The sequence below is a fragment of the Hippopotamus amphibius genome, chromosome 11 (genome assembly GCF_030028045.1).
Source record: "Hippopotamus amphibius kiboko isolate mHipAmp2 chromosome 11, mHipAmp2.hap2, whole genome shotgun sequence".
Lineage (NCBI taxonomy): Eukaryota > Metazoa > Chordata > Mammalia > Artiodactyla > Hippopotamidae > Hippopotamus > Hippopotamus amphibius.
In genome coordinates, this window is record NC_080196.1 from 29,303,946 (window position 1) to 29,326,430 (window position 22,485).

At 38.1% G+C, this 22,485-nt stretch overlaps 1 protein-coding gene across 1 annotated transcript; it reads left to right on the forward strand.

Annotated features, from left to right (window-relative positions):
- Nucleotides 1-864: 864 nt before the first annotated feature.
- On the forward strand, nt 865-22,135 carry LOC130831351 (cysteine-rich secretory protein 3-like). The gene is made up of 8 exons (XM_057699382.1): nt 865-982; nt 8,267-8,337; nt 11,042-11,158; nt 12,558-12,645; nt 14,065-14,213; nt 14,790-14,887; nt 17,202-17,290; nt 19,940-22,135. The coding sequence occupies exons 2-8, from the start codon at nt 8,269-8,271 to the stop codon at nt 20,065-20,067; spliced, it is 738 nt and encodes a 245-aa protein (XP_057555365.1). The 5' UTR covers nt 865-982; nt 8,267-8,268; the 3' UTR covers nt 20,068-22,135.
- The last annotated feature ends 350 nt before the right edge of the window (nt 22,136-22,485 follow it).

Genomic DNA, 22,485 nt, shown 5'->3' on the forward strand with positions numbered 1-22,485 from the left:
AAACATGAAAAATGAACCAAAATTATTGAATTATGTACCACATTGTGCAATCTATATAGGCTCCTGGGAGCAGCCAGCAGTGCCTGCCAGTGCTGCATATGTGCTACTTGTGATTTATTAACTTCACTTCCTCATTTATAAAAACTCAGTACTTGAAATCCTTACATTTTTGAGACAGAGGAAACCTGAAATCATTCGTTCAACCCTTTTCCTTCCTGAGATGTGGAAACAAGCTTAGAATGATTAACTAAAGCCTTTCATAGATGAAAAGAATCAAATGATGACAATTTAGTATGTACCATAGATCAATGTTATGTTGAATTTCATACAGCCAGAAAATAAACGTTAATATCAGGAGGCTATAGAAATACCAATGAGTTATGCGGTCTTTTTCCATTCTGTTTTGAAAGACACTGCAACCTAGCATTTACAAAGTTGAAGTTACTCTCCAAAGTAATAATGATTACTAATGAATACTTAAATGAATATTCATTTACTAATGAATATCTTAAATCTCTGTAAGAAAACACTGTATGCTCCAGAGTTCACAAAAATGATAAATTTAGATTTACTCTTACAGAAAGAAGTAATCCTGAAAACTCTAAGGGTAGAATAAGCATAGTTTGGTTAAGAATTGTCAAAGTAGCAACTGGCAAAAATGTGGATAAATTGTACCAGTATATGAGCTCCAAAGAAGAAATGTACAGCAGCTAAATTTCAAATACCAATTTATTTTTAAAAGCTATGTGGGAATCACGAGATAATGTCAGAAGTTCAGTTAGACAGCCAGCAATGAGATCTGAGACTGCTGGGATTACGACAAATACAGTTTCAAACCTTGTTGACAGATTTACTTGCACAATCAGAATTTGCCAAAGCAGGAAGTGTGGATAATGTATATAAACCTCTCTAACTTCTTTCTCTCCACCTTCCTTCTTCCTACAGATAAAGCAGATAACTTCATCCTGCCCTGAGGACAACAGTAAGTGATTATCTTTATTTTAAAGTGAATATTTTATTGTGCCAAAGTACCTATGCCTTCTCAGTGGTGAAATGATACACGGTAAAAGACACTGTGCTTTTCAAATCTGTTGATAGGCTTTATTGAGAGTAACAATCTTAAGTTATTATATTCTTTTTAAGCTAAGAAAGTAACATATAGTTCTATTGTTAACAAAAACCACTTTTATCCAATTTAATGTTATTTTTTTACCTTTCATTTTAAAATAAGTTATGTAACTAATTCCCATGTTTGTGATTTTTGGAAACAATTATACAAGAACTTCCTTTAATATAAAAATGAAAAGCTATGGTTATATTAGTGTGTATACTTCCACATGAATAACTTTCCTAATACTAACATATATGGACATTATATAATATACACATTATTAAAATAAATATGGGAAGCTATTGCTAATAGTTTTAAATCCACCAAAACAATAACAGCACCAACCTTGAGACAAAAATATTGTAAAGATTACCAAGCTAACATAAAATATATGCTATGAAATGCACTCAAACCAAAAAAAGATTTTTTGGAAGCTTTCCAATCAAAAGTCAATCTATTCAGGCATCTACATTTATATAAGTAATTTATATATAATATCAGTTATGTTTTGTATAAGGAAGCAATTTCTATATAAAACTTTCTACTCCTTGGCAAATAAGAATTGATCCTGGATAATTAGATACTAAGAGACCACAAAACTACCTGTTGATGACATGTGTGCAGTTATTTACTTCATAAAGGGAAGATTTTACTTTAGAAATATTTTATAAATGCTTTTCTCCTCTATGGCTAGATGCCATCCAGGAAGCTTAGGGAAGACTCACACTATTGCCAGAGAAGATCTGGGGTTGCCTCTTCTGCTAGTTAAAACCAAAACCTAGAATGTCTGCCTATATGACTAACTGTCTGGACAAGAATCAAAGGAAATTAAAATGATTTCAAGTTTCAAGCTTGGGAGCTACTCTAGAATGCTGCGACCCCTGAATTGAGTTCAGATTTGTAAGAAAAAGAGACAAATTGTGAGGAGGAGTGTCAGAACTCTCAAGTAATGTTTAAATCAGGTACTGCAAAGGATTCTAGTTACGTTGTTCAGTAAATTCGAGTAAAGGGGAGAGAATTTATCCTTGGAAAGAAAAAAAAATGTTTTCCAGGAATGGTCAAGGTGGCTGTTGTTACTTAGATATCGTTATAGATTTCTTACATGATGAAGTCTGAAAGTTTTGCAAACTCTCTGTAGTGTCATGGGCTGCTTTCTGTTTCACAAACAAGTGGTGAAATGAAAGAACATGCTTAGAATGAAAACTAAACATTACATTAAATTACATTTGAATACACTGCATCCGGTAGTTTTCTGAGCTGTGACTATTATATAAATGTGTCTGTAGCTACAATGCACACATTACACACGTGTGTTAATACTTTCAATGGCATCTTTCCTAGTCCCTATGATCTTTTATTTTTATTTTTATTTATTTTTTTGGGGGGGGTACACCAAGTTCAATCATCTGTTTTTATACACATATCCCTGTATTCCCTCCCTCCCTCAGCTCCTCCCCCACCCTCCCTCGAGTCCCCCCTACTCTCCGGGTCCCAGTCCTCTAAGGCATCTTCCATCCTCGAGTTGTAGTCCCTATGATCTTTTAAAACATTTTCATTCAGTATTTTCAGGAGCAAGGGCTTTGAAGCCAAAATGCCTGGGCTTATCCCCCAAGTTCTTCTGCTTGCACGTTTATGGCATTTCATTATTAAATCTCTGGTCCTTGGACTGCCCATCTATAAACTGGGGTATTGAGTAACATCATCAACTACCTAGATTGCTGTGAGTTTAAAGAGAGCCTATAGAGAATAACACAGTGCTTCACACAAAAGACAGCATCACCATTTAACAGCATTATTATGTGTGGCTCACTTAAAGCAAAGGGGTATGGCTGTAAAAAGTTGCATATAAATCATTTTCCCTATTTATAAATGTAATCCTTCTACATTCACCTTTATAGAAAAAGTTTAAAAAGACCTGGTTTTCTTTTTCTCCATATAGTGAGCTAGTTTTCCCAACATCATATGCTAGATAATCGGTTCTTCCTCTAATCTTTTTTTCTAATGCCTTGTTTGGTCCATTTCTTAAACATTCCACTCACCTCCATCAGTCCATTAGTCTCTTCCTACAATAGTATCTAAGTTTTGTCAACATAAATTTGAAGTCTATCTTAATAGCGAACATGAAAAGATACCCAAATTAATTCTTCTTGAAATGGGCTTATTTAGTTATTCAGCAGCCAATCAGAATTTTTACTCAAATTATAGAAAGTTCTCATATTAGTTTCATTATGTTTGATATCTTTGATATTAACTCATACCATTTAAGAACATGGAAATCTCTCAATCTATGCAGATCGTCCTTCATGTCCTTTGTTAGAGTTTTACACTTTTCTCTAACAAGGATTTTTTTATTTTATAGATACTTTATACTTGTTATTACTATTATGAGTAGTATCTTTATTTTAAATCCTAAATCCCTGAAAAAAACAGGCCCAACCTTGTTTTCTAGTTGAGTGTCGTCAGTATAGGGCAATAGTGCTTTTTGTGGGTTAATATTCCATGTAGCAATGTTGTTGATTATCGTGTATTGACTAAATAGATCATGATATCATTTGAAAATAATAACATTACCTCTTTCCTGACAAAACTTACACATTTTTTTTTTCTTTTCTTATGCCTTTGGTCAGGATCTCTCCAATACCATGTTGAACAACAGCAGGAACATGAGTCATTCTTTTCTTATTCCCAATATTAAATAAAAGGCACCTAGAGCTTCTCCAATAACATAACATTTGCTGTAGATATTTAATATATTGCCATCACCAAAATAATGAGCTCCTCTATTCTCCTCTATTCATTTATTTGGCTATAAGCAGGGATTGAATTTAATAACATATTTTTACCACATGACTTTTCTTTAGCCCATTCATGTGATGAATTTGACCAATAAATTTTCTCATTTTGAATATCCTTGCAGTCCTACTAGAAACTTCACTTGATGATAGAGTTTAAATGAATTTTTGAAATTGCTGAGTTAATTTTAGAACTTTTGCATTGCATTTATGAAACAGACCTATAAACAGTTTACTATTATCTTTATCTGTTTTAGGAATCAGTCCCAGAATCATTTCCCTTTGGTGCCACTCCTTAGGTTCACTTAAGGAAGAAACAGCACTGAGAGGAAGTAGTCATGCTACTTTATACTCACATAACCCTAGGGCATAGGATGGAATAGGTGTATGACTGTATAAACAATGTAGAACAGTCCACACATCTCACATGAAGAAATTGAAAGAAATAAATCTTGCACGAGTCAGAAAAATTGAGTACAATCCAAATTCTATGGGGTAGGATTTTTATTTAAAGGTTCCCATCCAGTGGCAAGGTCAGTGGTTTTGGAGTTAACTTGTGAGTTTCTTTGGGGACAGGAACTTGGAAATGTTCTTGAAGGATGCTGCTAGAATCCAGGTTCGAGGATTAACACGATCAAAGGTATAAATGGCATATGATCAAAGGATAATGAAAGTACAAAGAAGGCACCTATCGTGACTAGAGTTAAGGGGGGAAAAACGATTATCCAGTGGATGATGTCGCAGGTTGGGTTCTCCAGGTAACAACATCTGAGACACAGGAAGTTTATTAGGAAACACCCTTGGAATCAATTCCCTTGGAAGAGAGGGGGAGAAAGCAAGATTAGGCAAATGTGTGACAGAGTCTCATTGGAAGCTTCAGCCAATCAGCCCCTTTGCAGTAGTTCTGATGTTGGGGTGATGCTTCAGAGTTGTTGCTACTTGGAGCAAAGAGGTCAGGCCTTTAAACACCCCACATCTGGCAGGTATAGGATGAGGGGGATCTGGGAAGGGAGCATGACCTTGGGCCAGGAGGCTGCCTTCAGCAAAGCCAATCCCTAAAGAGCCTGAGAGCTGAGAGATTCCTGCTGAGGGAGCCAGCATCCCAAATAATAATAAAAATAGTAATGTTAATGCTAGGCCTTGTGTGCGTATGTGGCGATTTTTTTATGTTTTCAGATTGCTTTGACCTTGCTTATCTCCCCAACCCTACAAAAGCCCTATGAGGTGACCCTATGTCACTGTATTCTAACTTGATAAATGAAGATATTCAATTTCATATAGCTAGTTAAAGATGAGCTGCATAAAACAGCATCAATAAGGATAACAACAAAATCCCAGGCTTCCCAACACTTACGGTGCTCTCTTTCCTTTAGGACAATACCAGGTGCCAAAGTTTGGGTTTGCTTAGTATGGGGCCAGGTATCCCTGAGAAACAAACATGGCTCTTTTTGATATTAAATTTATGTATTTGCTTTATACAGAAACAAGTTCATTTTTCTTTTCATGTTTTTCCTTTTCTGTCCTCACATTTTTATTCCATTCTCCCACCTCTTTCTCTCATCCACCTAAAATCTAAACAAAATCAACCTTTTCCTATTGTTGTGTGTGAAATTTTAATGGTATAGGAGAGCCTGAAGTTCCAAACATCATAGAAACACTTGTATAATTTGTATCCTTGATAGAACCCTTATAGGAATAGGCTATCAGTTTTGTGATTTCCATTCCAATTCTGTCCCTTCCCATTCTGGTTATTAAATGGCCAAAAATATTTCATTAAAATACCGACAAAGTACTCCATTATTTCAACAAAGTTACATATTATTATAATGGCCTACGTTTTGAAGTCAAGATGGATATCCTAAGAAAATATTATTTGCACTCGCCAAGTCTTAGAAGTTTTATATTTGAGGGACAACAGAAAATGATTGACTTAATCACTAATATTCTATAATTTTTTTCTAATTTTCTAAAATGTGTCCAGTCATCTACTGGCTATTTATCAGCTGCAAAAAGATTTATAGTAATGTATAACTATTTTTGTCAAGGCAGAAAAGTCATTAAATGCTTTCATTCTTACCTGAAACCCCAAAAGTATGACACAGTTTAGCAGGAAATGGATATTGAGGTTAAAAGAATTCCTGGGTTCTGTCCCATCTGTGCTCTAACTGGCAATGAGGCTATTGGAAGATTACCTAATATCTCTGTGCTTCCGTTCTTCCCTTACGTGGACATCATAATGCCTAAACCATCAGCTTCACCAGGCGGCAAAAGAACAACTAAGATAATAAATTTGACAAAGTCAGAGGCACTTTTCCAAGAGTGTCTTTGTAATAAAGATCTTTTCCTTTACAAATTAATTATGGTAATATAGATTCATTATAGAAAATGCAGAGAAGAAAAGAATGCCTTATCACATGATAAACTCATTCTCTTGTATTTCTGTTTAATTTTATTTGCTCTTTGCCTGGCTTTTTGTCTGATCATTAGTTTTGTGGGAGAAGGGCATGAGGTCCTGTTTCTGCTGCTGTCCTCCAGGTGAATGGTAACATTTGTATTCCCAGACCTCCCTGCACATCAAGGGCACCAATACTACTATGCAATGAAAGCTCTTCTGTCCCCTTGTCTTAAAACTGGCGCCCCAAAACCTATCTCATAGAGCTTTTGTCATATACCCACAAGAAAAGCCAAGGTGCATTGAAGTACGGATGCTGAATGGCAGCCAGGGATAACCTTCTCTTCTAGTGTTTTGCTCACACGCCTAACCCAGATATGTAGCTTCAGATTTCCAATGACTACATGTTATGGGCCTTGGAACTCACTTGAAAGTAATCTAACCCTCAGATATTAAATATGAGAATGTGTATTAGTCTGCTGGGGCCGCTATAACAAAATCCCCCAGTTGGGTGGCTTGAGCAACAGAAATTTATTTTCTCACAATTCAGGACATTAAAGTCTGAGACCAAGGTGCCGGTATGATCAGTTTCTGGTAAGACTTCTTTCCTGGCTTGCAGACAACCACATTCTCACTGTGTATTCACATGGGCTCTTCTCTGTGTTCATGGAGATGAGAGCGAGAGAGAGAGAGAGAGAGAGAGAGAGAGAGAGCACTTTGATGTCTCTTCTTAAATGAACACTAATTCTATTGAATTTGAACCCATTCTTATAACGTCATTTAACCGTAATTACTTAGAGTCCCCAGTACAAATATATCCACACTGGGGGGTGATGGGTGGGTTAGGGCTTCAACATATAAATTTTAGAAGCCCTCAAACTTTTTAACAGAAGGCTAAGGATCTCCAATGTACTATTTGGTGTTCTGCTTTTTTTGCTTTTTTTTTTTTGAAACAACTTTGAAGCATTACACATTTTCCTTGTTACAGAACCATCATAAACATAACTTTTTATGTCTAATATGCTTTATCAAGAGGATGTGTATTAATTTATTTGACATTTTATATCGCTAGTTTTGAACATGTAATTCACTACAATGTTTCCCCCTTATAAATATTAATGTGATGAAAATTTTATGGCTAAAGCTTTTCCAACATATATTACTATTTCCTCAGGATTCCAAGAAGTTGTATTAGTGAGGCAAAGGATGTGAACGTATGAAGGGTATTCATACAATTGGATTGGCAATACCTTGAAACATGAGACTTGTACCTTCTGTTTTTAGATCCAGAAGGAGAATGTTGCCTTTTTTAGGATTTGAGGTGATGAAATAAAGAGAATGGTTTGAATGGGAATGAAGGGGGACACTGGGCAGAGTTGAGGAGAACGGTTGAAAGTATCAAGGAAAAGCACTTACTTTTTAGTGGATGTACCTAGGCTTCTAGGGACGACAAGACTATGAGCCAGAGCTCTGGCAGGAAAGAAATGGCACACGTGTTCCGTAGAAATGTGAGGAGATGTTAATTGGGGGATATTTATAAAGGATAAAGCAGGGTGTAAGGATGGACCAGCAAGGACCAATTTTTTTTGTCACAGTTGGGAGCAATTGCTACTCCTGAATGGGCAAGTGAAGAAACCATTCCTCAGAACCAGGAGAATAGCTCTGTAGACCAACAGCAGAACTAGGGTGGAACTGGGTAGTGTAGCATCAACACTTACAGGTGGTCTTCAAGGGCTTCAGTCTCGTGCTTCTGTTTGTTCTTTATTGTCCCCATTGGAGGCTCATGTCTGGGGCTGAATCCATTATCATTCTACTGGCGCCTTGTGACACATCCTCCCTTGTCTCCTTACTAACGAACTTGGGGTAACTGAGATCCTTACTTTGTTTGTTTTGTTTTTCCCTGTGTTCCACAGAAGTTCATGCACTAAACACAGCAATGCAGTCTCTGTTCCCTTTGTTTTGTTTTCCCAGCAATGGCCTTATTCACGGGGGTTTTGTTCCTGGCTGCTGTGTGGCTTCCGCTCTTTCCTGCAAATGGACAGGTACGGTCAAGGGGAAAAACCTTTTCAGAACAGTTCAAGCAACTTTGAGGGACAGCTCGGTACTAGACCAATTTTTGAAAGTGAAAAAGGCTGGCGGGTCTGGTGCATCACAAAGTACTCCTCAGTTGCTCAAAGTACTTAAGTCTAAGGCTGTGGCAACCAATATGGTAGCTTCTGCCCACATGAGAATGTGGGTCACTGGAAATACAGATAGTCTGAGTTGAGATCTGTGTAAATACTATACAGAGCATGCTTCAAAGATTCAGTGCAAAAAGGGAGGTAAAAAATCTCTAATAATTTTAATATTGATTGCCTGATAGAAAACGTTTTGAATACATTCGTTGAATAATACATATTATACTTATCAGTTTAATATGTTTATTTTTTCTTTTTTAAAGTGACCACCAAACAATTAAAATGATGTGTGTTGCTTTAATTATATTTCTATTGACAGCACTGGTCTGTGGATTTACAAGCTAATAGAACTTCTCCTATCCCAAGATCTTTTCTAATTTACTTTTATTTAATCCATTTCAATGTGATACCCACAGAAAATTAACAATATATTTATATAACCTCAAAATAGCAACACTTCTTCACACACATCACCACACAATGTTCATAGTTACCTTGTGATAATAATTACACCTACGTTTTAAATTAAAAAAAGAAAATTTACTAAAGATATTAAGTATTTCGACTTTTCTCATAACCTTATAATGAGTATATGTAAGGTAGGATATTCTAATTATTTCTAATATGCTGCTTCACTTTAATAATCTCGAGAACAGAATCTATCATGCTCCCCAGTGACTGGTGTGGAGATGCTCATATAAGGTGTCTATCTCCTGATCAGACAACCTCTGAATGTGAGGGGCTTTGGTCATTGCTGTCTGTTCCTACACCTTCCTTTGAGTTTGGACTTGGATTACATGGAACTCCTCAGACCAGGGGATTCGGACTGCATTTGGCATTCACAAATGTAGCCATTGCATTACCGTAATCAAAGTTTCAATCTGAAGACAATTTATTCATAGGCCTAGGGTTTCCTTCAAGAAGTTTGCTGTTTTCCTAATTTGTTCCCTGTAGATTCCTTTCATGGTCCTTTCCAGTCCCCTGTTATCTGTCTCGTCTGTCTCCTGGTCTTCATTTATAAAATTATTTAAAAGGGACATAGCATTTTGGTCCTTTACACCAGCAAATGTCTCTGTAGTGCAGAGATTGGCCACTACTAATGTTTCACATCTGTCCTTTCTAACTTAGGAGTCAATAGCTGCAAAGGTGCCTGATGTATGGGTACAATGCATTCAGTATTGGTAACTGTCTTTAGGAACATAGGAGCAGGCAGGAGAAATGCACACATAATGAGATTGTGGCAATAAAGTGTGGTCAGACATGTGTTCACAGTATTTGCAGAACTTTGAGGGAACTTAAAAGCTGGGGGAGGGAGAGAATAACTTTTCCCAAGGTGTCAGGGAAAATCAACAAAGGGTTCTATCTGTTTCAACTTATACTTCCAAATTTTGCTCATTCACATACAACATCAGACTCTTCTGCAAATTTAGGTCATCAAATTGCTTAGACTTTGTGGGAACTATTCATACACCCTCCTCCACCTCCAGGCTTAGGACCCTCCAACACACTTACACAGACACACACAAAGATACACTGAAAGTATCAGCACCTGATTTAATACCTTGTCAATTACATTTCTGTTACTAAAAGGAGCAAAGTCCACAATAGTCCATTAACTGGATGGCTTTGCTCCCTTCAAATTGCCTTGGAGATTTTTGTATATTGTAAAACTGTCTTTGGAGTGACCCCCTAAAATCTGCTACAGAATAGGTAGAATCATTTACTGGAGTATTGAATATACTTGGACTGGGCCCAAACATTCTTTAAATACACACAGCCTGTCAGATCAAGGTTCCCCGCATGTCTAAAAGGAGACACCTGCCTCTACCCTTATCATTCCCTTTCTGCACCTGAGTGTGAACAAGAATGTTAGTGGCTCCTCTCTTGTAACTTTGTCTTTGAGGTTTCACGCTTATGTCTAGCAAAATCACATTAAGACGTCTCTTAATACTAGAAATTGGTATTTGTAGCCTCAGAGGTGTTTTTATTTTTATCTTTTTATTTTTACTTTTGGCCACACCATGAAGCTTGCGTGGCTTATAGATTCTTAGTTCCTGGACCAGGGATGGATGGAACCCACATGTGCAATGAAAGCACAGAGTCCTAACCACTGGACCACCAGGGAAGTCCCATCTGAGGTGTTTTTCATTGTCACGACATGAATAACATCCCCACTTTCAAAATTCAACATTCTTTCTTATTTAAAAGTCATAATTTGAGCTCAGATTCATTGGCACTGTTAAATAACTAATATAGACTTGAACTGAACACTTCTTAAAACCATCTTTGTTCTCTTGGGACTTCCCTGATGGTCCAGTGGTTAAAACTACTCCTTCCAACACAGAGGTGGCAGGTTGGGAAGCTAAGATCCCACATGCCTCGTGGCCAAAAAACCCAAACATAAAACAGAAGCGATATTGTAACAAATTCAATAAAAACTTTAAAAATGGTCCACACAAAGACAATCTTAAAAAAATAATAATCTTTGTTCTCTTGAATTAACTTATTCATTCTTATATGCAATTTCCAAAACTTTAAAAAAAATAATCCTCATTTGACTTTCCTTCAGGATCCAAAGTTTGGTGCTTTGTCAACCACCCTCCAAAAGGTCCAAAGTGAGATTGTAAACAAACACAATGACCTGAGGAGACGAGTCTCTCCGCCTGCCAGCAACATGCTGAAGATGGTAAGAAGTGGTAACATGAGGAGAGTGGCTTGAGCCAGCTGTGATAAGAGCTAGTATATGACACCTCTTGAGAACTTTTGGGCTTGGGAAGTTCTGCCTCCATTTTGGTGTTTTATTTGAGCTGTGTTATGGACAGGGAAGAAAGTCTTCTTCTTTTAAATTTCACGTACTATCTTTACTTAAAACCTGTATTTCCTCCTTCGATGTTCTTTTTGCTACAATAGTTTAATCTGTCAGAATCTGTTCTCTATCATGTCCGTTGCAGACTTTACCATCTTTGTAAGTGGAATTTCTCCTCCCAGAAGGAGACAAATGCACATGCACACATACATCCATATGCACATATATAATAGGTAATCTGTACACAGTTCCCAGGTGCCCGTGGAACCCCTAAAGCCTCTACCTGAACCCTGGCGCTGATGTGAGTATGCGCCTTCTGACCTGGTCTGTGTGCGCCTCTCCCTTCTAGGTCCCCTCCATGCAGTCACACCCACAGTGCCATCATCCACAACACCCTCGTTATTCACGTCCACTCCATCTGGGCTGCCCTTTACGCCCTAGGCCTTTCTAGGACACGTCATTAGTAAGGGGAAACTGAAGTTTTGTTGACTTTCAGGAAGAGGGGACAAAAATATCATGCCACTGCAAATTTTACCTCCTCCCACCCCCACAAAAAATGGCCAAACATCTTCTGAGGTGCCCTATTGCAAGTCTGGAAGGGCCCATGCATGTGAGGGGCCCAAAGCTTAAGCTGCATTTGCGCTATAGGACAGTGCAGAAATCTTTCATTTTGCTTCATAACGGTTAAGTGACTTGTCCATTTTAAAGGGCTATTTACACTGTGGGGGCAGAATGAAAACCAAATCTTTGGACATCAGTGAGAAGTGCTTTTCTGCTCATTATTTCTCCTAATCTAGGATCCAGAAGGCTTTTTCCCGTTAGGATCAGTGCCATGCCATTTAGGGTAAAGAACAGCCCGCTTTACCCTACTGAAGCCCACACGTCTCCCAAATGTCTTTGCTGAAAAAAAAGAAAGGACCTGAGAGTGAAGTCCGCCAGCTCAGTACCATAGGAATCTCAGTACCTCCATGTGTTGATCAAAATTTAGAGTTAGGACCATTACTAAAAATCTTCAGGTGTGGCTGCTGTGACATCAAAAATAGACCATCAACTACCTTAGATTTTTCGATGACTTTGGGTAGACATACTATGCGTATTTCTTTGTGGAGCAGGAAAAGACACATCCAAAAAGATGTCTTTGATTATCATGATAATCAGAATATGCACAGACAGACATTTTATAATGATATCAATCAATCTACCAATCTTGTTATAAGGCTCATGCTTCTTAGTAATTTGAGTCATTAATGCCGTATCTTTTTTTCTCTTCTTGTTTTAGCAATGGGACAGCAAGGCAGCAGCAAATGCCCAAAACTGGGCAAACAAGTGCCTTCTCAAACACAGCAAGCCAGAGGATAGAACAGTAGGTATGTAACTGAACACGTGTTTGTGGAGGAAATGAACAAGAAAGATCACAGGGACCATTTTTTGACGTTGCATTAAGAAAACTTTGTGAATAAATGTTGCTTCTGATGCTGCCTTTTTCAGGTTAAAATCTCTGTGTGGGAGAGAGGCCTCTGAGAAGCGCCACCTCATGCTTATTGAGTGTTATGTTTTACAAAAACTGTCTCACACACGATCACATTATGATTGTGTTTTTAAGCCTATTAATTTTTCTACTTATAAAATATGTTGAATTTTATCCAACTGTTTCTGAACTTCACTCAAAAATATTTGGCACGAGCACCTACTTTTACTGTTGTTTTTTAATTTTTGACGAGAGTAAGTCAAGTCTCTTGTATGTTCTGCATGCCTACTACACATGCAATACTATATTACATGCAAAACTAGCCTAAAAGACATGACCTCTACAGCAAGGTACATGAAAACAATGAGATAAAATATCATAGGTATGGTATGAAATATTAGATAAAATACTTAGATTATCAACAATGACAGAGCCCAATGGCAAGCCACATTTCAAAGTGGTAAATAACTTACCTGTTTTAAAGGTAAGACAGTCATTGTTGTTTGTATTTTTTATACTATAATTTAATGCAATTAGGAAGAGGCATACGTATATTCAGTAGAAGATTGGAGCAAATGGTCTTGAAGAGCCCAGTCTACTGTTAAAATCTTAGCTTCTTTCCATCCTTCTTCAAGGAGTTATGCAAGAGCAGTTTACACTTCCGTTAAGTAGCATGCAGACATTACATTTCAAGCCTTCCAAATAGAAATGTTTGGCTTCAAAAATATATTGAAACATATACTGAAAATATGTCAAACTGTTGCTGTGCTGCAAGGCACTTCTTTCCTTTTTCTCTGACACTTTGGCCTGTGAGGTTCTCATTTGCTGATTCAGGGCAGACCCATACTCTTTGAAAATATTGTCCCTCCTGGTGTCATTTCCTTCATACTTGGGCTCTTCATTAAAGGCAAAGTGTTCGCTTTTTTGCAAAGTTCCTACAAAATAACAATCCTAAACATCTCTTCAGGGTCCTTTATATAAAAATCTCTGCTGAGTGCGGGCAAGAGTCGGAAAGAAATTATACATTGGTCTCTGCCTTTAGCAAGCTTCTGACACAAAGCTGAGAGAACCTGAAGCACGCTCATGAAAAATTTGAAGTGTAAACAAACGAATCTAGGGAGGGCAGATATTAAAGAAAGAAGACTTTACCCAAAATTGGGTCTGCTGAGGCCAGTCTCAAGGTGTTAAGCACGTCTGGCTTCTATCCAGCTTATAGCTGATGAGAAACTGCCTCATGGATTAGCAAATATGAGGGCTTTGAAGAACAAGAACTTTGTGTGCTTTATAATTTCCCTGTGAATGATCTGTTTCTTCATAGGTACCAGGCGCTGTGGCGAGAATCTCTTTATGTCAAGTCACCCTCTTCCATGGTCAGACGCAACCCAAAGCTGGTATGATGAGGTCCGTGATTTTACCTTTGCTGTAGGGCCAAACAGTCCCCAAGCAGTAGTCGGACATTATACCCAGGTAAGGGGAACAAATAAACAACCTTCTGACATCAATACCCTAAAAAGAAAGCCTTCTGCAAATATTTACTGATTCCAGTGTTGAACTGAGGGGAAGATGTCAAATGGGTAAAGGGTTGTTTGGCATGTTGTGGGTATCTCAGCTGTGAGCTGTCATTTGTCAAAAGCCTGCAGGCTCTCAGTAGGGAAATATACTCTGTATTTTTCTTATAGTCAAATGGGTAAAATAGTGAATGTACATGGAAATGTAGCATTTTAAGAGATTTTTAGGGAAGACCGTGGCAGTGCAGTGGGTTGCGTCTCGTGCTTTCACTGCCATGGCCCGCTTCATTCCCAGGTCTGGGAACTATGATCCCGCAAGCCGCATGGTGCAGCCAAAATAAATAAATTTAAAAAATAAAATTAAAAAAATAAGAGGTTTGTTCCTTGACTCAAGAATTTAACTAAATATATCCATAAGGTATGCAGAAACAAAATATATCAGTAACCTTATTTTCAGCTTTGTATTTCCTACTGTTTGTTTTTTTGATATTTTCCTCTCTAATGTACTCTCATATCTTCACTTATGGACACATAGCTTGTTTGGTACTCATCTTACCGTATCGGATGTGCAGTTGCCTACTGTCCCAATCAACCGAATCTAAAATACTTCTACGTTTGCCAGTATTGTCCTGCGTGAGTATATACTTTCAAGTTTGCTGCCAAGAATGCCGTCAACAATTTAATATTTTAAAATTATTAACTAATAGACAAACCAAACTATTTTAAAAAAAGCATATTTCAGTAGAGGGGAGGAGGGATAAAACTTTAGAAGAGTTTGTTAAATTTGAGACACAACCAGTTTCTCAGAAAGAAGACCAACCTCTCTGTTCCAAGAATAGTGTTCTGAGGTCTCTTTCCTCATGTCCAAAATAATTTCTCTTCCCTCTCATTTGCCTTTCCTGAAATTCAGGGTTACTCCGTGGGTATATGTAGTGTGCTGTTCTCTCCATTTGGCGTAGTCTGTTCTTACTAAATTCACACACTAGAAAGCGAAAGCTTGACGGTTAGGTCATGGATATAGCTGAGCTAGCAAATGGGGAAGGACATTTTATTTTATTTCTTTATTTTATAAATTTATTTATTTAATTGGCTGTGTTGGGTCTTTTTTGCTGTGCGTGGGCTTACTTTTCATTGCGGTGAGTGGGGGCTACTCTTCGTTGTGGTGTGCAGGCTCCTCATTGCCATGGCTTCTCTTATGTGGAGCAGGGGCTCTAGGCGCGTGGCCTTCAGTAGTTGTGGCTCACGGGCTCTAAAGTGCAGACTCAATAGTTGTGGTGCGTGGGCCTAGTTGGTCCGCGGCATGTGGGATCTTCCTGGAGCAGGGATCAAACCCGTGTCCCCTGCATTGGCAGGTGGATCCTTAACCACTGTGCCACCTACGAAGCCCGGGCATGACATTTTAATTATTCCAGCTCTTTATAATCAAATGTTCCTACACCTGCTTATCCAAAATGCCTACATCACACCATTAACAATTGATTAATCTTGGACCTCAAGGGCTTTTCAAAAGATGTTGATATATTCCCAATTGTCAAGAAAAGGTAATATCTCAAGTCTTTCTTTCTCAGAATTTGACACACACGTGCACACACACAGACACACACATCTTAAAGAAGTCATCCATTATGATTTTGATTTATAGCAGGAAATATTTCCCTTCCTCAAGCAATATGCCTGAATTATGCACAAAAATGCCTAAGGTTATACTAGACATATAGTCACAACATACCTCTTCATTTTCATTTATCTTTCGTGTTTGAAATTCCTTACCACTGGAGGGAGAGTTTCCCCTAAAACCAAGCTTCCTATGTGGTTTATATACATTTTGAAGCTCTAAATGACCCAGGTGAGGTAGGGTTGCACTCTGAGAAATGTAACCTTCAACATCATTTTCCCACAAGCACCACTTTAGGCTTTGGGAGAAAGAATCGAAAGGTCCTAGAAGAATGCATCCAAACTCACTGCCTGGCTATGAGAGGGAAGACGTGGAACCAGGCATCTGAAGTGAGAGTTGGAGTGAATAATGAGGGAAAGCAGCTGTGAGAGAACCTCCCGAATACTTCTGTATCTGTTTGACAGTTTTTCCAAGGGCTACCACACATAGAGCTCTATTCTACGCAGAGAGACTGAGATTCAGATACTTTGCCTTGGGTCTTCGGCCCACATGGTGCAACTGAGATTTTTGCCTTATATTTTCAGATAATAGTGGTCAATGGTGTCATCAGCATCAGTGAGGGGCAGGCTGGTCACTGTAAGACCCACGTACGCTGAAGATCAGTGTTAATGAAACCTCTTTTTTTTTTTTTCCTAACTAACATTCCCACTTTTGGCAAGCACAAAAAACCTCACTCACAAAATCTCTAGGCATTCAAAAACCTCCTCAAACACACCTACCTCTTAAAAACACACACCAAGAATCATTTAACAATCAACACCACCCCCACGTGGAAGCCAAAAATTATCCCAGTGCTTTACTTTCTTTAGTTTGTACTAGACAAATTATTATATTTTCCTTTTTAAATATAAAAATTACACTTCACAGTAATATTTTCCATCTGCAACCGTCTGTCACCCAAGAGGGTCTCTGTCTCTCTACAGGATATGTTTACTTCTAGGGGTGCACAGCCTTACCAATTCCACCAAGTTTACTGGGAGATAAAGAGTGTTGCCACAATGAAATATACTCTGGAAAGTTTAGAGCCTATTATTATCCCATTTCAGCTCAAGCTGTGAGACTATGGTCAAGGAAGGGAGAGTACATGTGAATTTTTCTCTTACTTTGCATTGCTGTCCGAGTACACTTTGGGAATGTTAGTTTCTCAGTTATTTGACATGATTAAAAATACTGAATAGATATTTAGGTATATATCATGACAGATGCTACTCTTGGAGCATAAACTAAACTGAGAAATGAAAAATGTTTGACATTTTGTATTTCAAATTTCAGTGGTAATATTGTTGGCAGAGAACATGTCCCTTACCAAAAAGGAACACCTTGCGGCAGCTGCCCCAAGCATTGTGACAAAGGACTATGCAGTAAGTTTGAAATCATTAACTTGCTAGTTTAATAAAAGTGACCTGACGTTACTAAGAATTAGAAAATATTCTGAAAAAAGAAAAGAAATGAAAATATTCTGAATGTAACCAACTTAAGCAATGCCTTCCTGCAAAAGACAAAAATAATATTACTCAACAGAGTGCATTCAAGAGGAACTTTCACACCATTGAGAATTTATGTCTCATTTGCAATGAAAAGCCTGTTACCGTATATAACCTAAAGACACACCAACCACCAATGTCTATTTGTGACTGTGTTCAACCCGTGACATATTGGCATATATGAAAATGGTTCTGTGGAAATTTTTCATTCTAATTGAATGTGAATTTTGTTTTCATCAAATTAATGCCATTATAGCAAAGGTGGCATTTTAACAAAGAGAAATATATACAAATATAAAGATGTGAGACTACAGACTATGACTTAGCCTGGACAGGCACATCAGATAGTATAATTCCTTATATGTCAATGAGTTCATCAAATTAATTTCCTCCTTTTCCCCATAATGGAGTGAGAATCATCAAGCTTAATTTAATAACCACCTGCACTTTTGTTTGTTAATCACTTTCATGTACTTTTACAGTGTCAGTCAAATCTGCTTATAGTGTTATTAGCTCAGAGAAGCCTCAAAAATATTTTAACAGAAAGGAGTAAAATTAATGCCATATAATCTCTTATTCTCAGTGTTATTGTTAATAGAGGTAGAAAGCACTGGTGTTTTTACTTAGCCTATGTTATCAAAATTATTATGGACAATACAAGTGACCCATTAACTGAGATTATTTTACCTTTTAAATGCATTCATCTGACTGAATTATAGCGTTCTCTCTGAAAGAATTGCACAGCCATATTTCAGAATAGTGACGATATAAAGCTTTATATAAATCAACCAGAGAAAACAATAATGACACCTCCGCTGAATACTATTTGTTAAAAAGTTTAGAATTTGTCTTATTAGTCATGAGCAGCCAATGGAAAGATTTTAAAGAGAAGAGTGATGAAATCAGGACTGTGTTTTATACAGAGCTACTGGCAGTCGGGTGAAAAAACAATTGGATGGGAAGCCAGCTTGGAGATGGTTGAAAAACATGGGCTTATAAGCAACTGCCTTTACTGCATGAGGGCAAAATGAATGAAGAGAAATGAATAGTAGTAAGAAATAGGAAGAAAGTCAAAGAGCCTGTGTTGCTTGCCTGTGCTTGCTGTTCCTCTGGGAAAACAACATTGTTAATCAACTGTACTTCAATTTAAAAAAAAAAAGAGAGAGAGAGAGAAACTAGAAAATAGAAGGGAATGAGTTCAGGTTGATTCCTAGTGCCTGCTTTAAATTATTTAGTAGTTGAAGTGCCACTTCTCTGAACCCAGGTGAATGGAGCTGACAGTTGGGAAGGGATACCAAAACATTGCCAAGCCTGGAGGTAGGAAAATGCATTTGGTTTGAGATTTGTTGAGTCTGTGACCACTGAGGGACATCCAAATGGAAATGCCCAACAATCATAGTAAAATTCCTTTCCACGTTTACATTTTTCCACCCTTATCTTCTCATAACGATTTCTTACTCCTGAAAGGAAGACAAGTGGCATTAGAGTGTAGGGCAACAAGGTCCAATATAACGTTTGCATTCATGGAAATGTTCGATATTTGCACTGTCTTATAAAGTAGCCCCGGACACATTGGAATGTAACTAGTATCACTGAGGACTTGAAATTTTAATTGTATTTCATTTTTAATTCAATTAGGCTTAAATTTAAACAACCACATGGCGATGACTATCATTGTGGGTAGTGCAGTTGTAGAGAGGTTCATTTCAATTCATTGTACTCTGTTTTCTCAGGGAGGAAACGACGTCAGTTCATTTTAGAAACATTTCAAAAGGTGCACATTTTAAAAGAAGTGATGGGTTGACATCTTACACTTCTTCAGAAGTGACTTGAGGAGCTAAAAGATGGGGGCATGTCAATCCCTGTACCTACAATTCTATCCCATTAAATTGTTCCGTTTATATGTTATATTCATTGAGATAACTAACTATTAGTTTTCTATTATTGTGTAAGAAGCACATACATGACCTCACAGTTTCTGCGAGTTAGAAGTCTGGCCATTGCTTAGCGGGGTCTTCTGGGACTATAATCAGCATATCTTCCAGGGCTCAGTTCCTGTCTGGACGGAGGAGGTGTCCATGTCCAAATTCACTCAGGTTGTTAACAGAATCCATTTCCATGTGATGGAAAGACTTAGAGTCCTGCCTTCTTACCGGTTCAGCCTCGATGCCAATGTCACTTCCTAGGTAGGGCTGCCCTCCACACCCCACCTTGCGACCTTTAATAGTGTTTGCTAGCAAGTAATGTCTTATATAATACGAGGTAATCAAAGAGAGTAACACTCTATCACTTTTTTTAAATAAATTTATTTATTTATTAAAAAAAAAAAAGAATTGATGGGTTAATCAGGGAGTTTCACTACGAGACCTCAGGTGTCCCTCAAGATACGAAATGCTCCTCATCGTGTCATCATGCAATCATGTCTGCTCAATTTTCTCCTCCTCACTCACAGTGTGTTCACTGTTTGTGGTGCTGCTATGGAAGAAAATGATAACAAAGTGACTAATTTCTTTTTTTTTATTCCAGCCAATAGTTGTGAGTATGACGATGCCTATGCTAACTGTAAATCTTTGAAGGAAACATGGACCTGTAATAATAACATTGTGAAGAACAATTGCCAGGCTTCTTGCAAGTGTCCAGACAAAATTTATTAAGTGTCCAGTACAGATCGAGCAGGGCTATGTGGAAGAGGGTCGCATCATCTGCTCAGATTCGACATTTACTAACAAGGAAATCACAGACATCTTAGCTATGTATTTGATTCTAGACGGTAATGAGTCCTTTTCTCCTGGATCTGCTTTTTATTCTACAGAATTTTTTTCATACAAAAGATTAAAAAGTAACCTAATCTATGATAACAACTTTGGATTTTGACATTGACTTTGGTGATGTAAATTTAATCTATTGAATCAGGTTGAAGATTCTGAAAGCTGTATTCTCTTCCAACTAAGATCACTAGAAACCTGAATTGAAATTGAGAACCATGTATAAAATGAAGAAGCTACAAGGGTATATTGTGCAGCATGGCGGATATAGTCAATATTCTATACTACCTTTAGATAGAGTATAACCTTGAAAACTTGTGAATCACTATGCTGTATACCTGAAACTTTTATACTATTGTCCATCACTTATACCTCAAAAAAGCCCAGGGAGGAGTTAGAGAGTTGTCCCAGAAAACACGGGAGCCCCACAGCCTGGGAGGTGGAGCACAGGAGGCTCTGAATTAGAACTCACTTTTCAGCTCCTTCAGGCAACACCCAGGACCAGCTGGTCTGCCAGCCTAGGGTGGTTCTCCCAGTCTCCCATGCACCCCCTCCTCCCCCATCTCTCAAAACCTGGCCTGGGGCCCTTGGCTGGAGGGTAACCCTCTGCTGGGGAAGCGCTGAGTCAAAAATAAAAAGAAATAAAGGAAGGAAGGATGGAAGGAAGGATGGAGGTAAGTTAGAAAGAAAGAAATTGAGAACCATGCTTCTAGAACAAGATGTATAAAAAGAACAGAATGTAATATCATTGTCTCAGGAATCCTGAACTACAGCTCTCATTCCTAGCCCCACTTTAGAGCTCAACGTCTTCAAAGACGGGTCCACATATGCTGTCTTTAATTTTTCCTCTCTCATTCCCCCTCCTCCCACTGATCTGTCTCCCATCTTTAGAATTAAATTCAAATTGTTCTTCCTAAGGTAGCCTCACTCTTCATTTTACCAAAATCAGTGAAGCCTTTTGAGTCTGCACCTGCATAAACTGTACAGTAGAATATGACCACGCCTTTCTTTTTAAACCGCTCTTCTATTAGACAAATCTTCCTCAAAGAAAAATTCAACACAATATATGTCAAAACTCTTCCTTCAGGAGGCAGAACCTAGTGCCCTCCCTTTGGAGTCTGAGCTGAAGTTAAGGACTCACTCCCAAAGAGGAAGCTGCGGAAAGAGAACATTAGTAACTTCACAGAGGAGAACTTTGGCAAATACCGACTTTTTTCTTTTTTTAATCCTTTAAAAATGTGTATTAGAAGCACACAGTGCCCCTTTATGGTTTAGCAAATCTAAAATAACTGAGTAATATACCATCTAATCTTTTGTATATAGTAAACTAAAACTTGGGGCTAATACATTGATACTATTGAAGACCTCCAGCTTCCAATTCCAGTCTCACTCTGGGTGGGCCCTTCTCCCTCCCCCATGAAGTCTTAGCAATGGCATTAGGACAATGATGGCAAATCCCATCTTAACCAAGTGGTCAAAATTAACATCATTACTGACCCATCAGTAACAATTCATGTGGATTCATGTATCTCTGTATACGATGTAATTAGAAACGTGCAGCCCCAGTCTCATTATGAGATAAAACATCAGGCAAACCTCAATTGAGAGGTATTCTACAAAATACCCTGACCAGTATGCCTCAAAACTGTCAAAGCATGAGCAGTAAGGAAATTCTGAAAAACCATTGCAGACCAGAGGAGAATAAGGAGACGGACAACTAAATGCAGTGTGGTACCCTGGATCAGGTCCTGGAACAGAGGAGGTCATTAATGGAAAATTGGTGAAATCTGCAAAGAGTCTGGGGTATTTGTAATAGCAATGTTGATTTCTTATTCTTGACCAATGTACCAGAGTAACGTAAGGTGTTAATATGAGGGGAAACTGAACCTCGGTGAAGAGTATATGGGCATTCTCTGTACTATCTTTGTTAAATTTCTGTAAGTCTAAAAATACTCCAAAATAAATAAAAAGTGTGTTACAAAATCCTTTTTATTCCTTGGCTCCATGACACCTCATACATTTTCCCTAGATTATCTGGTTATTCTTTCTGGGAAGAATAACCCCCCTACCTCAGCTCACCCCAACCCACCGCCACCCCCCATCCCATCCACCAGCCATCAGGTTTCAGTTCCTCTATTCCACTGCAAAATGTTTGGCTTTGTGTTTCTTTATGGACCTTTCAGATATTACAGATGATTGGATTGTCAAAGCAGGCTCACTGGCGTCTCCGGTGTCACGCTTCACTCAGCATTTCAAGGATAGGCATGGCCATGAAGCAAAGGGACAGCGGGGAGAGGTCTGAGGCCA